Source organism: Amphiprion ocellaris, chromosome 4, assembly GCF_022539595.1.
Source record: "Amphiprion ocellaris isolate individual 3 ecotype Okinawa chromosome 4, ASM2253959v1, whole genome shotgun sequence".
Lineage (NCBI taxonomy): Eukaryota > Metazoa > Chordata > Actinopteri > Pomacentridae > Amphiprion > Amphiprion ocellaris.
In genome coordinates, this window is record NC_072769.1 from 2,499,667 (window position 1) to 2,519,519 (window position 19,853).

At 42.5% G+C, this 19,853-nt stretch overlaps 1 protein-coding gene across 1 annotated transcript in view; it reads left to right on the top strand.

Annotated features, from left to right (window-relative positions):
- The first annotated feature begins 213 nt into the window (after window positions 1-213).
- The window catches only part of myo15ab (myosin XVAb), a 110,912-nt gene continuing 91,272 nt past the window's right edge, over window positions 214-19,853 (top strand). Inside the window, exons 1-18 of the mRNA XM_055009995.1 lie at window positions 214-391; window positions 1,132-1,256; window positions 1,345-3,915; window positions 4,692-6,941; window positions 7,052-7,171; window positions 7,314-7,631; window positions 7,851-8,048; window positions 8,259-8,500; window positions 9,776-10,169; window positions 10,860-10,942; window positions 11,398-11,461; window positions 11,553-11,662; window positions 12,392-12,466; window positions 12,969-13,059; window positions 13,176-13,181; window positions 13,276-13,379; window positions 17,446-17,509; window positions 18,029-18,142. Coding sequence (XP_054865970.1) covers window positions 1,402-3,915; window positions 4,692-6,941; window positions 7,052-7,171; window positions 7,314-7,631; window positions 7,851-8,048; window positions 8,259-8,500; window positions 9,776-10,169; window positions 10,860-10,942; window positions 11,398-11,461; window positions 11,553-11,662; window positions 12,392-12,466; window positions 12,969-13,059; window positions 13,176-13,181; window positions 13,276-13,379; window positions 17,446-17,509; window positions 18,029-18,142 — 6,747 coding nt within the window. The 5' untranslated portion in view covers window positions 214-391; window positions 1,132-1,256; window positions 1,345-1,401. The remainder of the gene's footprint in view (window positions 392-1,131; window positions 1,257-1,344; window positions 3,916-4,691; window positions 6,942-7,051; window positions 7,172-7,313; window positions 7,632-7,850; window positions 8,049-8,258; window positions 8,501-9,775; window positions 10,170-10,859; window positions 10,943-11,397; window positions 11,462-11,552; window positions 11,663-12,391; window positions 12,467-12,968; window positions 13,060-13,175; window positions 13,182-13,275; window positions 13,380-17,445; window positions 17,510-18,028; window positions 18,143-19,853) is intronic.

The following is a 19,853-nucleotide window of genomic DNA, read 5'->3' on the forward strand; positions in this document are numbered from 1 at the left end:
ATTAAGACTCCTTCTACAAGCTGCCACAAGGAGTTCTTCAAACACACGAATACGCACATTCACATACATATGCACACGCAAACACACACATGAAGGGGTGACTAATCTCTCTTTCATCCTCACACACACATTTACTCGCGTGCACACACTCTCGCCGTCACACACTCTGAGGAGGCCAGTGTGAACAGTGTCGAGTTGAGTGAGTGAATGTGTTGGACAGAGGACAGAGTAGGTCAAATGAAGAAGCTCTGTGACCTAGGGACACTGGCATAGTGTTTTTTTTTTAACTGCTAAAGAAGATAACCGGCGAGTGCGACGCAAAGAAATTTTGAAGATTGCAGGCCACGAACACAGCACTTCCTCTTTTGTTCCATTTGTCATTGCAGCAGAGGTGAATATGATGGAATGCTGTCCTGATGAATGAATTCTGTGTTGCTTTCTCCAGGAGAGAGACTGGACCATAGAGCTTGAGCTGGAGAAACAGCTGCACGTTTGTTTGTGTGTTTTCAATGCTTGCATCCATTTTTACAGACAGCAAATGCTGTGGGGATCATACTGTGATGGAAATAAGCAAATCCAACACAGTAAAATATCCTGTGAGAGCTTGCTGTGGGGTTGAGCTTCACCATGCTGTGCATACAAAGGCAAATTTAGATTTAGAGAAGGTGTTTAGAGCTCAGACTTCTTAAACCCACTGACCCCCTAGCCCACTGTTGAGCTGGGCATTGAGGGGTTGAGTTTTGCAATCTTCTGTTATATCTATGCAGAGATCAGAACTCTCAAATAAGAGACTGATGGATAGAAATTGAACATTTCTGGGTTATCTGCATGCATTACAAATACGTCAGAGCTCTAAAAGTCAAAGAACTCTGTGTGGGTTCTGGAGCAGCAAAGTGGGATTTAGTAGCAGCTTTGAGATCTCTGGATAAGGTAGTAGTCGAACCTGATATATATAAGACAGTTTGTGGTGCTTAGCCATGAGTTTTGAGTTTTCGTACTGCTCCTGAATGGAGCAGAGATATAAAATGTCAGAGTGAACAATGCTTGTATATTTGTGTGTGTGTACATGCTTCTATGTGTGTGTGTGTGTGTGTGTGTGTGGAGGGGTTAAGAATTGTTATGTTTATCTAGACAGAAGTCTTCATGGGGACCAGTGTAGAACTGCGTTGGCCAAGTGTCATTATACAGACACTGAACCTGCATGTAGTCCTGGCACAAAGTCAAGCAGGCATATCTGAACAAGGAATCATTTAAAGGTCAGATTTTTGTTTCACTTAAAATCCAATTCTAGCATTGCCTTCAAACCACTGTATATGTAATATCTCTGCATTTGTGTGTTTGAAGGTTAACTGCATTGCATCCTGTAGAGACGGCATGGTGTGCTCCTAGCCACTCATCAAAATGCCTGGAAAGAAAGATGCCAAAAAGGATGTAAAGAAGGGTGGAAAACCTGAACCAGAGAAAAAGAAAGAGGAGGAAAAGAAGGGGAAGGAGGACAAGAAGGGAGGAAAAGATGATAAGAAAACCGGCAAGGATGATAAGAAAGTCGGAAAAGATGATAAGAAAGGTGGAAAAGATGATAAGAAAGGGGGAAAAGATGATAAAGGGGGAAAGAAGGGAAAAGAGGAGCTATCCAAGGGGAAGGATGATGGAAAGAAGGGAAAAGACAAAGGTAAAGGTAAAAAAGTAGAGTCTGAAGAAGAAGAGGAGGAGCTCCTGAGTGACGAGGAAGAGGATGAAGATTTCAGTGATGAGGATGTGGAAGACTCCGAGGATGACAGGAGAGGGAAGGGACGAGGAGGCAAGGGAGCTAAAGGAAAGAAAGGAGGAAAGTCTAGACGTGGGGAAGACTCAGAGGAGGATGAAGAAGAGGATGAGGATGAAGAAGAGGATGACGAGGATGAAGAGGATTATGGCAAATCCAAGAAAAAATCCAAAGATGACCGCCACTATAAAGGAGGGAAATCTGATGCTGATACAAAAAAGAAAAAAGGCAAAAAGAAAGAAGAAGCTCCACAGATTCCAATAAAGGACATTCCAAAGAAAGGTCTGAAGAACATGTCGAGGATGTTCATGAAGTTTTCTGGTTTCAAAAGGCGCAGAAACAGCAGGAAGAAGCTGAAAAGTACATCACGTTTGTTCTTGGGTTTAGGGAAGAGAAAGACCCGACTTGCTAAAAAGAAACGGCGGAAGTCTATGCTGAAGAACACATCTCGATTTATGATGAGATTTAAGGCCAGCAAAAAGAGGAAAAAGGAGAAAGAGGCCAAAGACAAGGAAGCAGCAAATGGTGGGAAGAAGCCAACCTATATGCTGCTTCGTCTAGGGGGAGGGAAAGAATCAAATGAGAAGAAGGGTTTCTTCAAAGGTTTGTTTGGAAAAAAGGATGGTGACGGGCCTGCTGATGACTTCAAGAACAGAAGCATGCTACTGGGTAAAGTTGCGGCTGCAACTAATTGGCTGACCAAGCGCTTCCTATCCACCAAAATGCGAGGAAATTCAGGACATCATGGCTGGGGTGGGCGTAGGGCACATAGCCGACAAGTTAGCTCCAGAGGTCACCTCCATGGTTACCTTAACGATGGTTATGAACATGGAGAGGACATGTATGGATATGGTCATTCAGGCCACCAGAAAGGGTATGGAGGGTATGATGATGGTTATGGAGATGAGGGTCAGTTTAATTACTATGACAATAGGGCAGCGGGAGAAGACTATCAGGACCTGGGTTACTATGAAGAAGAAGGACTGTATGATCCAAATGCAGAATATTATGAGGGTGGTCTTTATGATGAGGGCATGGGGGATTACTATAACCCTTATTCCCCTGCCCAAGGTTACTATGACAACCAGGAAACTGATTACTATGATTACCAACGACAACAACAACAGGCAATGTATGGTGAGGAGGGTCTGGACTACTATGCACAAATGAGTGAGGACCACATGTATGGAGGAGAGGTAGATGGATTCCTTGACCCTCAGGCTCATGGTTACTATGATGAAAACGGTCAAGCAGTTTACTATGGAGATGGTCAAATGGGTTACTATGACAATGGACAGGAAGGCTCTTATGAGAACCCTTATGCAGCAGGTATGAGAATGCAAGGTGTTTTATCACCACACTATCAACTTAGCTATAGCGATGCTGGCATGCCCTACCAAGACTTCAGCTCCCAGCAGACAGTTGGATTCCAACCAGGAGGCCAGCAGATATTTGGCTTAGGAGGGCAAGGACTAGGTCAACCACAGGGACTGTTTGGGGACCAGTATGCAGGACAGTTGGATCAATTTGGGTATGATACTGGTGGAGTTCAGGGAGGGGATGTGACATTCAGAGTTCCTAGACCTCAGGTGCGTCTGTTTGGGAAAGAGCGTCTAGATGTTCCCTTGCCTCCTCCCCCTACTTTGCCACCAGATCCAGAATTTGAAGACATGTCAGAAATCCAGTATGAAGACCAGTTTCCTCTTGCACTGGGTCAACCTGGTGACATGATATCATTACAGCAGCAAATGGCAATGTCACAGCAACAACAAATGACGATGCCTCCTCAGCAACAAATGATGATGTCCCCACAGCAAACTATGTTGCCCCCCCAAGAACCAATGATGATACCCCCTCAAATGATGCCACCACAGCAGCAGATAGTGTTACAAGAGCAAAACATGTCCCCCCAAATGATGCCATCACAGATTTTGACACCCCAGCAACAAATGATGTCACTACAGCAACAGATGTTGCCCCAGCAAATGATGGGGCAACAGATGTTGCCCCAGCAAATGATGGGGCAACAGATGTTGCCCCAGCAAATGATGTCGGCACAAGAGCAGATGATGGCACAGCAAATAATGTCACCACAAGAGCAGATGATGCCGCAGCAACAGATGATGTCTCCACAACTGATTTCACCACAGGTAATTCTAGCTGTGCTGTGTCATTAATTCTGTGTAACCATACTCTTCAGAGCTGGAGTGAGTTACATGCCTTGTTTTAAGAAATCCCAACCGATGTGGAAAGACACTGTATCTCTAACAAAGAAAATCTTGCTCGACATTGGTACCTCTCAAATAATGAAATCTAAAACCATAGTGCAACGTAATGAATGACAGTAGTGCTGGAGTAACTAAAACATACATAATATACTGTTAAATAGGAATAATCAGTGGATATTCTTGCAGGTTAGAAGATCTCCAAGTTATCTTTTAAAACCATCTAATCATTAAACTTTTTATTTCTAATTTTCTCCTCAATCACTCACTGTATCTATGAGTTGAAAGGAAAGAAAAAGTTGGAGAACAGAGTATTGGTTTAATACCTGTGAAGCTGGAGTATTCTTTAAATTCATTTTTGACACAACACACCTGACATCCAGCTCACTTCAGGAACCAACTGCTAACAAGCTGCAGCAGATTATGAGGATCCTTTTGAGCTTCAGTTGGCCTGTGGATCGTGGTTATACAATGTGTGGCAATGGAAGAGTTGCACCTTCTACAGATGTCTGAAAAAATAATGCTTGACTAGTCAACTATGAAGTATTTCTCAGCAGCATGGTAATAAATATTTGGTTTATTAAAATAGTTAGGTACACAATAGTATTCCATTCACTGTCACTCGTAGACAATAACTGCATCTTTAAGCTTCTTAGATTTTTCTAGTTTCCATTTATCATACACTATTTTGTTTTTAACAGCAGCAAATGATGATCGACCCAATGATGATTTCGCAGCAGGGTTATGGACTACCATCAATCCCTACTCCAACTGCCATGATTATTAAGCAAGCAAGCATGTCCCCCCTTCCTGCACGGCGCCTGCAACCCTCTCCAACTCCATCCCGCCATTCTGTTATCATGCCCTCCCCACAGATGCAACGGCATCCTTCTGCAATGGCTTCCCCGATACCCTCTCCTATGCTTGCTCAGAGACACAGACCCTCCCCACAACCATCAATGAGGAGTGGATTCATTAATGCCCAAAGACAACGCTCTGTTATGTCAAGACGGATGTCACCTCCTTCCTCCCCTATGGCCTCCCCACTCGCTCGTCGCAGAATGCCACCTCAAAGATCACCGTCTCCCCTGGCTCAAGGACCCTCAACCACCCGCTCTCCCCGTACCTCAGTGATTCAACGTAGTCCTCCACACTCACCAAGAGCATCAATGAGACAATGCACTCCACCTCCGTCACCTCGTGCTTCAATGAGGAGGTCAAGTCCCTCACCATCACCCACTCCTGCCCGCAGCCCATTTGTAGGGAGAAAGATACATAGGTCTCCCTCCCCTCCTCTCTCCCCTGGTCATGCATCCCCCCCTCACTCTCCATGGCTCAGCAGAAGACCATCTCCCTCTCCTTCCCCATCTCGCTCTAGTTTATCCCCTGTAGGGCCCAGGCCTGCACCATCATCTCCAACCCTGTCTCGAAGATCAACTTGGCTTCTCAGGGACCCCACACCATTGGCCAGGCCTAGATTTGGGGGAAATGTTCCTTTAGGCACTGTTAGGCCCTCTCCTATGGGTCTTCGAGGGCGTCCAGTGCCTCCACCGACCCAGAATGTGCGGCCATTCCGTGCCTTCTCTGTAAGAAGTAATAGGTCTTCTGTTCTTACAGTTGACTCCTCCCTTAACTCCTCTCCTTTCCACTCACCTCACATGGTCCATCGTGCTCCCCCGAAGAGGAGGGAATCTGGCAGACTTCCCCCACGTCCAATCGCTCGAGGACGCCCCCTAATGGCCCAGCAGTCCTTAAGAAGGATGCCTACTGCCTCCCCACAACTCTCTCTTAAACATATGCCACATCCTGCATCCCCACACCTCTCTCCTCGACTTTCTCGTCAGTCCTCCCCTCAACTGCCCCCTCGTGCTGTCCATCCACCTACTTATAAATCAGAACCTTATGTGTCTGGACAATATGCTGATCCTTACACTGATCAGCCACAACAGTTTGTCGTTCCCTCTTCTCCCATGCTATCTGGTGCTTTACAGAACCAGGTTATCCGACAGGCATCTTACTCTTCCACCCTTGGACCAGGGTCAGCCCAAATGGTAGGTATAGATGGCATGGGTACAGAATTAATAGAACCTTATGTTCCCTTATCTCCTACACTGTCTGGTGCAATACAAAACCAGGTAATTCGGGATGCATCCTATGTTCCTTTGCTGCAGAGACCAATGTCTCCTTATGAGCAACCTATGGCCCCTTCATCTCCCGCACTGTCTGGTGCTCTGCAGAATCACTCTATACGAGATGCGTCTTTTGCTTCCCCTTTACATAGGCCAGTGTCACCTTATGAGCAGCCTTTGCCCCCCTCTTCCCCAGTGCTATCTGGTGCTCTGCAAAACCAAGCAGTAAGAGATGCATCCTATGTGTCTCCTCTTCAGAGACCTCAGTCACCATATACCCAATCTGTACCTTCTACTCCAATACTCTCTGGAGCTATGCGACATGGTCAGGCACTAAGAGGCATGGCTTCTTATCAGACTCCACAGCTCCGTTCACCATATGGGCCAACTGTTGTTACTCCATATGATTATATCTCTGAGCCTGGCCCAGCACCACTGCTCCACGATGCACTGCAAAACCGATCTGGTTTGCAGAATGTCTCAGCTTTAAGATCCCCTATGATGCAACGTCGTAACCCTTATGCACCAGCTGGGCCTCAGCTCCACAGTGCTCTTCAGCAGAGCTCAATCCTTCGCCAAGCATCTTATCAGACACCTATGCAAATGAGACGGTCCCCATATGGGCCTCAACCACCCTCTTCACCAATGTTAGGAAGTGCCCTGCGAAACCCACAGTTAATGCAGGCATCATACCGGTTGCCCGATGGAACCTTGGTGTCACCTTACGCAGATCCACGCTCCTCCCCTTTGCTTGGCAGCGCATTGCAAAACCAACAAGTCCGTGGAGCCTCATATACCCTGCCTGATGGATCAGTTATTAGGGTCGGTATAAAAAGAGTGTGTCATTCTTACTTTCCCATTTATGTTTGTCTAGAGCAATAGTAACTGTATTAGTACAATAATAATATGACTCTGTAACCCTACCTACATAGGACCCTCGAGTGCCCCAGAAGCCAATGTCTCCCAACCTTTCCAGAGCTCTTCAGAACCAGGATGTCAAGTCTGCAACATATACTCTTCCTGATGGCACCATTATAGATCCCAGACAGCAAGTAACCCATGACTCACAGTCCTTTAATTGAATTTGTAATTCATTGCAGTAAACCTTTCTTCTGTGTACTGTTACCATTCTTAACCATGTATTAGTTAAAACTAATGAATATTTTGCTCACTTTGTTATGTGTGCTCATTCAGCAAACCATTTCCCCAAACCTGGCTAAGGCCCTAAACAACCCGCTCTTGCGTGAAGCCTCCTACTCTCTTCCTGATGGGACAATTGTGATAGACCCTAAAAAACAAAAGTCGCCAAACCTTGCAGCAGCACTTCAAAACCCTTACCTAAAAAGTGCATCTTACACCCTGCCAGATGGCACTATCATCATTGATCCACGGAAGCCTGTCTCTCCAAACCTATCCAACGCCCTTCAGAACTCTGCACTGCGGAGTGCCTCCTTTACACTTCCAGAGGGCGTTCAAGACCCCAATGTACCTGTATCACCAAACCTTGCTAAGGTTAGCTGTGGATTCAGAAGTATGTGTGCATTATCTTCCGCTCCTTCTCCCTCAAGTAGTATGGTTTGTGTACATAGGCAAGTGCACATAGCTTTAGTTTTGCTAATCACAGCTAGTAACCTAAGCTGCTGCTTTAATTCACTAGAGAGTAATTAAATTGCACTGAATTAATAACATCACAGGGCATCCTTAACTGAAACCAGCTGTTATAATCCTTAGGCTCTCAACAATGCAGCCTTGAAAGGAGCTTCATACACCCTCCCAGATGGAACTATTATCGTGGACCCAAGGAAACCAAAGAGCCCTAACCTGGCAGCTGCCCTGCAGAATCCCTATCTAAAGGGTGTGTCCTACACCCTGCCTGATGGAACCATCATCATTGACCCACGGAAACCAGTTGGCCCTGACCTGTCTAAAGTATGTACCTGTACTATAGTTTAACTTTGCTGCAGTATCTTTTTTGTTTTATTTTGTCTGTTTTCAGTAACTGGGTCCCCATGTTTGTTTAAAGTCAAGCATAGCATTCCAGCCTAAGTGAACTGTACAATAGTAGTTTGCACATTTAAGTGAATTATAGTCATCACGGTCTTGAAAAGGTACCTGGTGTCTTTCTCCTGCCATCTCTAGGCTCTTCTGAATGAGAACCTTCGTAATGCAACATATCAGCTCGCTGACGGTTCCCTGGTTATCCCTGGCCAGACGCCATCATCTCCTAACCTAGCAGCTGCTCTAAGGCAAAACCAGGCACTTCGTTCTGCAGGTCTCTATCATCTGTCAGACAACTCTGTACTGTCAGGTGTGCCTAAACCCACCCCTCCCAACCTTGCCTCTGCGCTGCAGAAGGAGGACTTACATGGTGTCAATTACAGGTAGGAAACTGCACTATTAATGGAAGTTAAGACAAATCACCTAACAGACAGCAAGTCTGTTAGCATTTGCACAGAATTACCTGTTAAGAAATCAAGCCACTATCTGAACATTAATTTTTTACCAATGTAGAAAAAAAAACTAACTAAACTCATCCCAGAAACAAAACCAGATTGTTTGTCTCCAAAGGACTGTAGACAGTCCTTTGCATCTTAAAGCAGAAATTTCACTATTGAGCAATGTTCACTGGGGGTGTAACAGTATGCGTATTCATCCTGAACCCTCTTGTACACAACAGTCAGTTCAGTATGAAATCCTCTCAGTTTGACACATTGAAAAAAATTACTGTCAGAAATATATAGTATTCATGGCAATATACTTGTGCTTCGAGAAAGAAACCTCTTGGCTAAGAATTTCACCGGAAGCATCACAGCAGTAGATGAGATATTGGCCATCAGCTATAGCATGCTACCAGGGTTAGCCCTGAAAGCTGGGCAGACACTGTGCCAATCTCATTAAACATGTACAATGTGTTAACTCACACTACACGTTGAGCTAGAATTTGAGTTTTAATTGGCCTTCTAGGGCGGCCACAACCTGCGACTTCTCTTCTTACACTCCGCAGGTCAATGACTGACAACCATGTGGCGCTCCTGCTGAGTGTAAATGCTAAACCCTCGGTCACTTTTGTCCAAAGACAAAGTTGTTTTTTTAAACAAGATAATTATGTCCTCCATGTTGAGAAAATAAAGAACGGTGGTGTTACTCTGTGCAATTTTTAAAGTTGAAGCTGTACTGCTGGGCTTAATGATTATGAATATGTTGCTTTTATGTTAATTAACATTTTTAATTAGATTCATTCCCTACTTGAGAGTGAACATTTCAATATTTTGTTTTTGACAGTGTGCAACGTCTGAATACTTGTATTTTTACCATAAGAATTTAGGCAATAAATCACAAAATTTTGTGTTTTTGAAAATGAATTTAAACAGTGTTTTTCATTTGTCTGCTTTCTCTGCTGTAACTTTTGTTTACACTTACACCCCTAATGTTCAGCCTGACAGACTGATTTACATCTTGGACTAAGTAACTGTGTCCCCAGTTCATCCACTTAAAATGCACGTTAAAGTTTCAGAGGTTCTCAAAGATTCTTGATCCCATATGAAAGCTCGTGGACAAGACATGTGCATTGCAATTGAAATTACATTGACAGAATTACACAGAGCTATTTAAGCGTCATAATTTGCCGAAGTAGTAAAACCATGTATTGTTCACAGGCTGCCTGAGAAGTCTCTTCTCACACGTCGGTTCCACAACCCAAGCCTGTCTGACGCCATCCAAAACCAGCACCTCCGTTATGCCTCATACTCGGTGCCAAAAGAACTGCAGGGTGAGGACAATCGCTATGCTGTGATTCCTCCATATGGGCCACGTTCAGGCCACTGGGCCAGGAATGCCCAAGGAGGTGGGGAAGGAGGGGAGGATGTTTGGGCAGCTGAGAGGGTTTTACCACATGGGACAGTCCAGAATTTGTCTAAGTGGTCCATGTACAGAGAAGATGGGGTGTTAGAAGGATATTCACTTACACCTCGAGTTGTGGACGGACAGCCTCAGGATCCATACTGGACTCCTGACAGAGAGGCAGCACCAGGTCAAAGCTGGTATGACAAGGTATGAAATCCTGTGTTAACTGGTATGTGTCTACAAAGGCAACACTTACCCATTTGTAGGAGGATTTATGATCTTTTTTAATTTGTGACTGTTGTTGTGGACACTGTCAAGAGAATCCTTCAGTGGAGACCTGACTTCTCCAAATTAATACTCAGAATCATCTCTCAAGTCAAAGCAAAGTTTTACTTGTGCAAGGAATCAACATGCACAGCACACAGTCTGGGCAAATGACTGGTGAAGGGTGAAAATAGCACAGTTTTTATACAGACACATAAACATGAGTTACACATCTCGGTATGTGTTAACTCTAGGTTGCTACAGGCAGATGGTTAGGACTGGTTTCTTATCCTTCAAACTCCTGTGCAAGCAGCTTGTGTCCTTGTTCCCCTTGTAGCAAACATCACACAGTATTACAATGAATAAGAACATTCAATCATCAAATACAATAATTTTCAGAACAGACTCTAAATTGGAATAGGAATGAGTGAATTATAGACAGTGTGTGAGCAATAACTATGAAGCCTACAAGCTGGGTGGCCCACAAAATGATTTTCCTGTAGAGTTCACAAACAAGAGAATCTGCATATTTTACAACAGCTCTGCATCAAGTGTTGACAATATGCCTCAAGCTTTGGCAATGCTACTCGCCAGTGTTGGAGTAATTACATGCCATTATGTGTTTGTGTCCAGATCTTCTCTATTTTAAGCATGCCTACAACAGGCCACAGGGTTAAACGCTGGGCGGAGGGAATGGAGGACATGACACAGCTCCCGTAAGCATAATCCAGTATTAGCAAACTGCCTCACTGCCCATTCGCTCATGTCACACCCTCACAAGCATTTTGTTGCACATAGCAGCACAGTTCATTTCATGGCACTTTCTTCAAGCGGCATTTTGCTTCGTGCGTCCCACTGTGCCTGCAGGCCTTGTAAGTCTTCAAAAACTGGTGGAGTTCAGAAAGAAAATGTTATCATTATGTCTGTTAAGTATGAGTATTTTATGAAAATGCAACACAGCATTTCTGCAGATCTGTGTCAAACTATCATCACTTCATTACTTGAGGGAACCATTGCATTAGATATTTGTCTAACTTCACTGGCAGCTTTTAAGAAATCAGAAAGATCATGACTACCTTTGAAAAGTAATTAATACTGGATGTCAGAAAATGTGGGAATGCTGCTCCAGTTTGGGAATATGTGCTTTAACTTCCTGTCTGTTTCACTTCAGCGAGCTGAATGAGACCACAGTTCTGATGAACCTGAAGAAACGCTACGACCAGGAGCTTGTATACGTATGCTTAATTTCTAATATGCAAACTGATACCATGAAATGCCACCGACACTTCCAACTGTATCTGTTTACTTTCTTCTCTCTCCTGTCAGACCTATATTGGCAGCATCCTTGTGTCCGTGAACCCGTACAAGTTGCTCAACATTTACGGCACAGATATGGTTCTCCAGTATGAAGGTCACGGTCTGAGTGAGAACCCTCCGTAAGTGACACCTGTTCAATCCTTCTTATATTCAACAGGAAAGTAATGTTTTCAGTCTTGTTTCTTCTGTTGATAAGAAGAGCATCTAAAAAAGATATAAACATTAAGACATAAGTTGTTTTCACTTTTCATAGACTGCTGAGCACACTTCAGTGTTTCCTCTAGGATTTTTTCCAGCAGCGGCAGCAGGTTCTCCGGGCAGGTCACCGCTGCTGAATGAATGTAGAGGAAACCCTGCACTTTAATGGATGCATCTGCTATATGTAACTCATAATGATCTGTGTGTATTTTACAAAAGAATGGCCAGATGCTGATTAGGAGTTTCTAAAAATTTGGGCTCAGTAAAATGACACATTTGGAGAATTGTGCAGCTTTAGTCGAACTATGAGCTCTCTGAATGCTTTCTAGTTCTTTCCAGAGACAAGATTAATATAACTCTCTGATGGACTGTGTGTTTGTGTGTGATTGTGCTGCTGTATCTGTCTACATGTGTCATAAGCTGTGCTCTGAGATACAACATGGTGGTGAGTAAAGGTGTAAAATGCAGGCAGGTGTTAGTATCAGGCTCCTGTTACACTCCTATTGGTTGGTTGCCAGGGGAGATTTTGGTTATGGATTTCACCACCACTTCTTTTCTTCTCTCTCTCTCTCTCACACACACACACACACACACACACACAGCAGACATGTACAGATCACTAATGAAAAAGATGTTTTGTTGTGTTGCAGTCATCTTTTTGCCATTGCTAATCTCTCATATACCACCATGATGGATGCCAAAAAGGACCAGTGCATTGTGATCAGGTATGAAATGCTGTCACTGTTATAGGTCAGCCATATAACTTGGTTTGCAGTTGAAGGCAGAAGTACAAAAAATGAAAATGCAAAAAGTTTCCTGTATATACACTGCATAGAGCAATGCAATGCTAAAATTACTCATGCAAGTTAAGCAAGGTTTATGCACAGGAAACTTCTTACTCCTATTGCACTTGAACCAAACTTGAATCTAAATCTCCAGCCTGAGGGAAGAGGTTCAGACAGAAGCATGTTGTCTAGACAGTCTGACATCGACCCTGCCTTGTGGTCACTTCGGTGGGGCAGTACTTATGCAAAACTCTAAAGATGAAATCATGAAAAAAATGAAAAGCTGTTGAAAAGTCTTGTTTTTCTTATTTTTCTCAGATTATTGTTTTAACAACACCCGTGTTCTTACCATACTGATTTCCTGCCCAGATTGAATATTTACAAGCACTAAAGAAAATTAAGTGCAGTTAAAGGCTCATGTTAATGGTCTTTGTTATTCCAGTGGAGAAAGTGGGTCAGGAAAGACTGAAGCCACTAAACTGGTCTTACGTTACCTGACAGCCATACATCACAAACGCAACATCACACAACAGGTAGATATCCAGTATCTGCTTGTATGTACTTGCAGACACACTTAACTTTTTATGGTTGCAATTTAAACTAACACTTTGTTCTCTTCTTTTTTGTCATATCTGCCATTTGCTTTCAGATCGAGGTAAGATGTTCCTCATCTTGTGTTGCTCCCGTGACAACCTCCATTCCCGGTAAAGGTAGCAATGATAACATTTCTGTCTGTGATGATTGGTCAGATCCTAGAGGCCATGCCCCTGTTGGAGTCTTTTGGGAATGCCAAAACAGTGCGCAATGACAACTCATCACGCTTTGGCAAATACACGCAGATCTACATGGACGGGTGAGTAGAAACAAACAGCAGCAGTGGAGCTTTTTGGTACTGATTTTAAATGATGTTTAAAGGGTGGATTCCACAACACACAAAAGAAAACACATGAAACTAGACGGGAATCCAACCTTTATTAGGGTCCGATCACCGAATGGTGCGAAGACCCTATTGAAACCCATAGGTTTCTTTTTCTTGTTGTTCTTGTAGGGTCCAAGCACAAAAATTGCGAAGACCCTATTGAAACCCTATGGTTTCTTCTTCTTTTATTTCTTCTGTTGCATCTTAAAGAGCAATTTTGAGGGCCTAAAAATACTTAAAAATGCGTGAAACTCTGCACACACATCAGGACTGCCGAAAAAATTTATATATTAGGGGAATTGCATAGGTGTGAGCTAAAATGGCTCAGTAACGCCACCTGGAAAATTTGTAACATCTACTATGGGCAGCACATTTCACCTACAGCTACCAAATTTGATAGGCATATGCAGCACATTAGGCTGAACAAAAAAATCAGTGACAGCCCTATCCTAAACCTAACAGGAAGTCCGTTATTTTGAATTGACTGTTTGAAGTTTGCTGATTTTTGCTGATTTATAAGAGCTATAAACTCAAAGGGCGTAACTTCAAATCACCTCAGATTTGGCCAGTATATACAACAGGCCTTAGTGATGAAAGCTATCAAAGTGTTCTAAAAAAGTTTAAGGGCGTGGCCGTGGTGGCCTCTGGAAGTTTCATCCTTCGCCATGAAACATCAGATGCTTTGTAACTGCCCTGAACATGCTCCAATCTGCCTGAATCTTTACATGTATGATCAGTGTCCTGCCCTGATTACATCCATATGATGAAATACATTCACAGTCATAGCGCCACCTGCTGGCCACAGGAAATGTCATTTTTTACACTTTGATGTACTGTTGTTAGCCCATTGCCTATATTCTTCTCAAATGTGGTGACAGAAGCCTTAAGACATTGATGATGATTCATGGAGAAAATGGTGACTTGCCATCAAAGGGCATGTCTGTGGTGACGCAGCAAATTTTGATGTCTTGCAGTGTCTACTGAAGAGTTCATATCTCAGCTGCACATGATCCAATCTGCCGCAAACTTTACATGCTGGACACCAGGCCCAGTCTGAAGACATCCACACTCAGAACTTTAGAAATGGTCATAGCACCACCTATTGGTAAAAGGAAGTTTGAGGCAGTACATTTGCACTTGCCATGGCCCCAAACTTTGTCATATAATTCTGGAAATGTTACGGGAGTGGTCAGAGAACAAAGGGCGTGGCTATGGCGAACTTTGATGCTTCACCCTGAAGCAAGACGTCTTGTGTAAATCCCCTGTACATGCTGCAATCTTCCTCAAACTTTACATGTGTGATCATTTATTAATGACATAGGCCAATATACGGTCACAGAGATATCAACACCTGGTGGATGGAAAGGTAGTGCTGCAAAACTAGCCTGTACATGCTCCAATCTAGCTGAAACTTCACAGGTGTGATCAAACTCTGGCCCTCACAAGATCCAAGGGCCGAAATACACTCTCAGTTACAGCGCCACCAAGTGGACATGCTTGGACTCGCTGACCAGCAAGGATGCGAGGACCTGTTCAATGCTCCTTGCAGCTTTAATTTAAGCTTGGACCTACTTTGATGTTAAGGAATTACAAAAAAGCCTTACAACGGTGTGAATAAACAGAGAAATAGCAATAAAAATGTGAAAAAGGCAAATTAGAAAATGACTTAAACCAATAGGAGGAAATAGATCAATAAGGATTTATGACAAAACACAGCCACAACAAGTAAAACCAGATTTTCCAAGTTTAGTTCAGCACCTGCAATACAATCCGATAATTTTTTTTTGGTAGAGACCCACATCAAAAGACAGCAGTGAAGTAATGTAAGGGATAAAAAAAAATAGTAAGGCCCTCATAAATAAATAAATCTTTACAGAGAAAGGAGGGCCACCCAACCTTAGCATACATATCACTATTTTCACCAGCAATAAATCTCAATGCAGAGTGATAAACAGCATCCAAGGACTGAAGAGTCACAGCTGATGTAGGTGTGTATAAATTGTCACCATATTCTAGAAGTGATAGAAAAGTTTTCTTGGTTATCATCCTTCTACAACTCAGAGGAAAACTTGACTTGAAGGGTTTAGAAGCAAAGTGATCTGACCCACTTTCTATAATTTTTTTGAGAAAAATGGGTTCACAGTAGGGCTGTCAAAATTAACGCAGAATAATCCATCATCATGATTAGTCTGATTAAAAATTTTAATGCAATTAATGCATCTGCAGCACAGAATGACTCAAATTCCCTGAAACTTCTCTGGTAACGTATTTTGGGCAGTTTACCATCGCGCATGCACAAATGGGCATTTGATCCAGTAGTGGCAGAACCAAGCAACTCGAAATGGAAGATGGTAAGCACTAGGGCTTGACCAATTAATCGGCTGGCCGATTAAATCCGCTGATTATATCACTTTCAAAATAATCCTCATTGGCCAGAATTTGGCCGATTAAACCGATATATTCTTAATTTCTCAAAAAACAATAAATGCTGTTAAGTGTCGGAGTCCTGCAGAATGATGTCCTTGCACCATTTGTCTAATACATGGAGCTCTGACTCCATTCAGTCCTCAGTCCTCACTGCGGTCTCCTCAGTAACGTACAGGAGTAAGCTACATCCAGGCAACATTACAGGAATGGGCTGAGGTGACAGGTAAGTTAAAAACGGCGTTGTGAAATTAGCAATGACTGAACATGTCTCCTGTTTCAGTTAACAGAAAAGTTAAAGTTAAAATGATTAACGTTACTGTCTGTCTTCAGCAACCGTCACATGATGTCAGGTCACTCTTAGTTTTACTTTGTCAGAAAATACTTTAATACAACTCAAGCTTTAACAGCAACTCCCTGTGTGTGTTGTTATGGAGTAACATTAGTGTTGGACTATTTGTGACCATTATATATTTAAAGTACAACTCTGTCAAAGATGACATGTTTTGGCATCTGAGAAAGGCGTCTCTGGTTTTATTTTGGTTCATGTGAGTCATGACTTCATGGCAAAGAAAATAATGGAATAGAGAAAATGTCGTTTAACGTTAAAGGGCATGAGAGGGCTGCATAAATAATGTTTGCCAGTAACTTCACACATTATGTTGCTTATGTACAGTATATATGTAAGTATATACATATATTTAAGTACATATATATTCCCTTCTTTCTTGAGTCTTGAAACGTGATTAATATAGATTAAAAATGAATGATATTTAATCGTGATTATTTGAAATTAATCCACGGCAGCCCTGTGATTAATCTGATTTTCAAGAATGGTCTAAGATTTGAAGCGACACTGTAATGCTATATTTGGGTTGTGAGTTAGATAAATATTACAGAAATTATATAATACTCAGTTCGACATTTTTGTGGGTTAGACCACCCTGCTTATAACTCCCTTATTTATTGCTATTAAAAAAATAATGTTTTATTCATCTGAATTTGGTCATGCGATATTTAAAAGTCATCTTCTCTTCAACCTAAATTTCAAAACACTTAATATTTGTTAAATATTCAACCTATTCTTTGTAGAGACAAGAAGATTATCACATTCAATATTTTTGGCTCTGGTGACGTCAGTTGGTTGTGGCTATGGCAATGTGCGACATCATGATTTTAAACGATATTTCCATTGAAATCCCGGATGCCATTTTGCTACATAGGATGGAGGTTTGCTGTAGTTTTAGTTCGATAAGTGTGGACCTCTTTATCAGCAACAAACAGCCTGTATGTTAACTTAACTGTGACCACTCTCTCTCTCTCTCTCACTCACTCACTCACTCACTCACTCACTCACACACACACACACACACACACACACACACACACACACACACACACACACACACACACACACACACACACACAAACAGACACACCTTGATATGCTAACATGTCCCACTGGCACAGTTAAATAATTAGTTGATCTTCCATTAGAACTGTGACAAAGAACATCCAAACACATTACACATGCATGACCTGTTACTTAACTCAGTGTGTGTGTGACATTTACCAGGGGTGTAATCAGCGGTGCCATAACGTCTCAATACCTGCTGGAGAAGTCCCGCATTGTCTTTCAGGTGAAAAACACAAGAACACACCTGGACACACCCATGCACAACACAGCAGGTCAGGTGGAGTCTCCTTACACCATAGTCATAGTGAGTCATAGTGAGAAAGAGGAGATTGTAGCAGCACCCTTCATTCGAGTCCCTCAGTTACCAATTACTTGGTCAACAGCAAATTCACAAGCACAGTTCTGATTTGATGACTGTTTGTAGCTCATAGAATAGAATAGAATCAAATAGAACAGCCGCTTCATTGCTTTTGATAAGATACAGTAGTTGGTGCACATTGGAACAAAATTTCATTGCCTTAGTTCGCCATGGGACTGGAAAATAAAATAATTCCAAAATATATTTATAAATCACAGTATATACAATATATAGATTATGTGCATATGGATACAGATCCATACAGCATATATATATATTGTACATATGTACACCAATTCATACATGCTTACACATATGTATGTGTAAGTGTGTATGATTACGTATGCACGTGAGTGATTTGTCTGTTACTTTGTTTATTGACAGGCCAAATCGGAGAGAAACTACCACATCTTCTATGAGATGTTGGCAGGTCTTCCTAATAATGAGAAGCGGCCACTGTATCTGCAGGAGGCTGAGACGTACTACTATCTGAATCAGGTGAGAGAGAGAGACATGGCCTCATATATACTCTGGGAATACAATTAAGCACAAGCATGTCAAATAGTACATAAAATATTATGTAATCAGCTGCATTTTTTTGTTGGGTTCATTGTATTCTTCAGATAATACACCTTCAGTGGTACCAGGCATTGAAATGAACAAGAAATTTAAGAAAACACGGGAGGTCTAATAATTTTTTCCATGACTGTGTATATGCTGTGTAGACACACACACACACACACACACACACACACACACACACACACACACATATATATATATATATATATATATATATATATATATATATATATATATATATATATATATATATATATATATATATATATATATGCACTCTAGAGGCAAGAACTTTTTTAACAACTGGTTAAAAACCAGTATGAATTCTGTGGATTTTGGGATGTATTTACTGCATGATCAAACTTTGCTTTCACTGATATGCACCATTTTCCTCATTTTACCTTTAGGTATACATTGATGTTGCCAGACAAAAGAAAAGAAGGGCTTAGTTTTAGGGTTGAGAAGACTTACAAATGTCACAACTTCAGTGCAAAAGCAAAAAACAAAAAAAAAAAAAAATCATGGTTTGCATTATTCATTTTGCTCTTTGGTTTTTCAAGAATCTTTACTGTCATTGTGTTTCCACACAGCGAAATTACGATTGTTGACTCCCAGCAATAGATAAAAAATAGAAAAAGGCTCATTATATACAAATAAAATAAAAAATGCTGAAAAGATATAAATATGTAAACAGAGTTAGTGCACATGAGCAGTAGGATGAGTGTAAAGTACAGTCCAATGCAAGACTCAGTTCTTTATTGCACATAGTGAGTCTGTTGTATGGGTAGGGGGGAAATGGATGGACAGCTCTTGGATAAAAACAGTTTTTCAGTCTGGAGGTCAGAGTTTTTATGCTGCTGTACCATTTGCTTGAGGGAAGCGCAGCAAACAGTCCATTTCCTGGGTGGGTGGGGTCGGCAGTGATACGTCGGGCCTTCCTCTGGACCCGGCCCGCGTATATTGAGTCCAGGTGTGGAAGAGGACTTCCCACAATCCCCTGTGCTGTTTTCACCACCTGGGATAAGTTCTTTCTGTCCTGAGCTGTGCAGCTGCTGTACCACACTGCTGCACTAAGACAGAGGATGCTTTCCATTGTGGCCCTGTAGAAGGTTGCCAGGAGCTGAGTGGAGAGACCAGGACATTTCAGCTTCCTAAGGAAGAAGAGTCTTTGTTGAGCCTTTTTCACCAGGTGAGCTGTGTTCAGGGACCAGGTCAGGTCAGATGGAATGTGGACACCCAAGAGCTTGATGTTGTCAACACGCTCCACTGCTTCCCCTTTGATGAGGAGAGGAGCTGCTCTGTCCTCCTGGACCTCCTATAGTCCACAATGACCTCCTTGGTCTTGTTGGAGTTCAGAACAAGGTTGTTATCTGAACACACTGAATAAGGTGCTGGATCTCCTCTCTGTAGTGGCTCTCATCATTGTCCGATATGAGACCCACTACGGTGGTGTCGTCAGCAAACTTCACCACCGTGTTTGTGGGGTGGATGGAGATGCAGTCGCTGGTGAATAGTGTGAAGAGGGCTGGACTGAATGCAGCCCTGTGGTGTTCCTGTGCTCAGGACCAGTGTGGAGGATGTACTGTCTCTCATTCTCACCCTCCGAGGCCTGTTGGTGAGGAAGTCC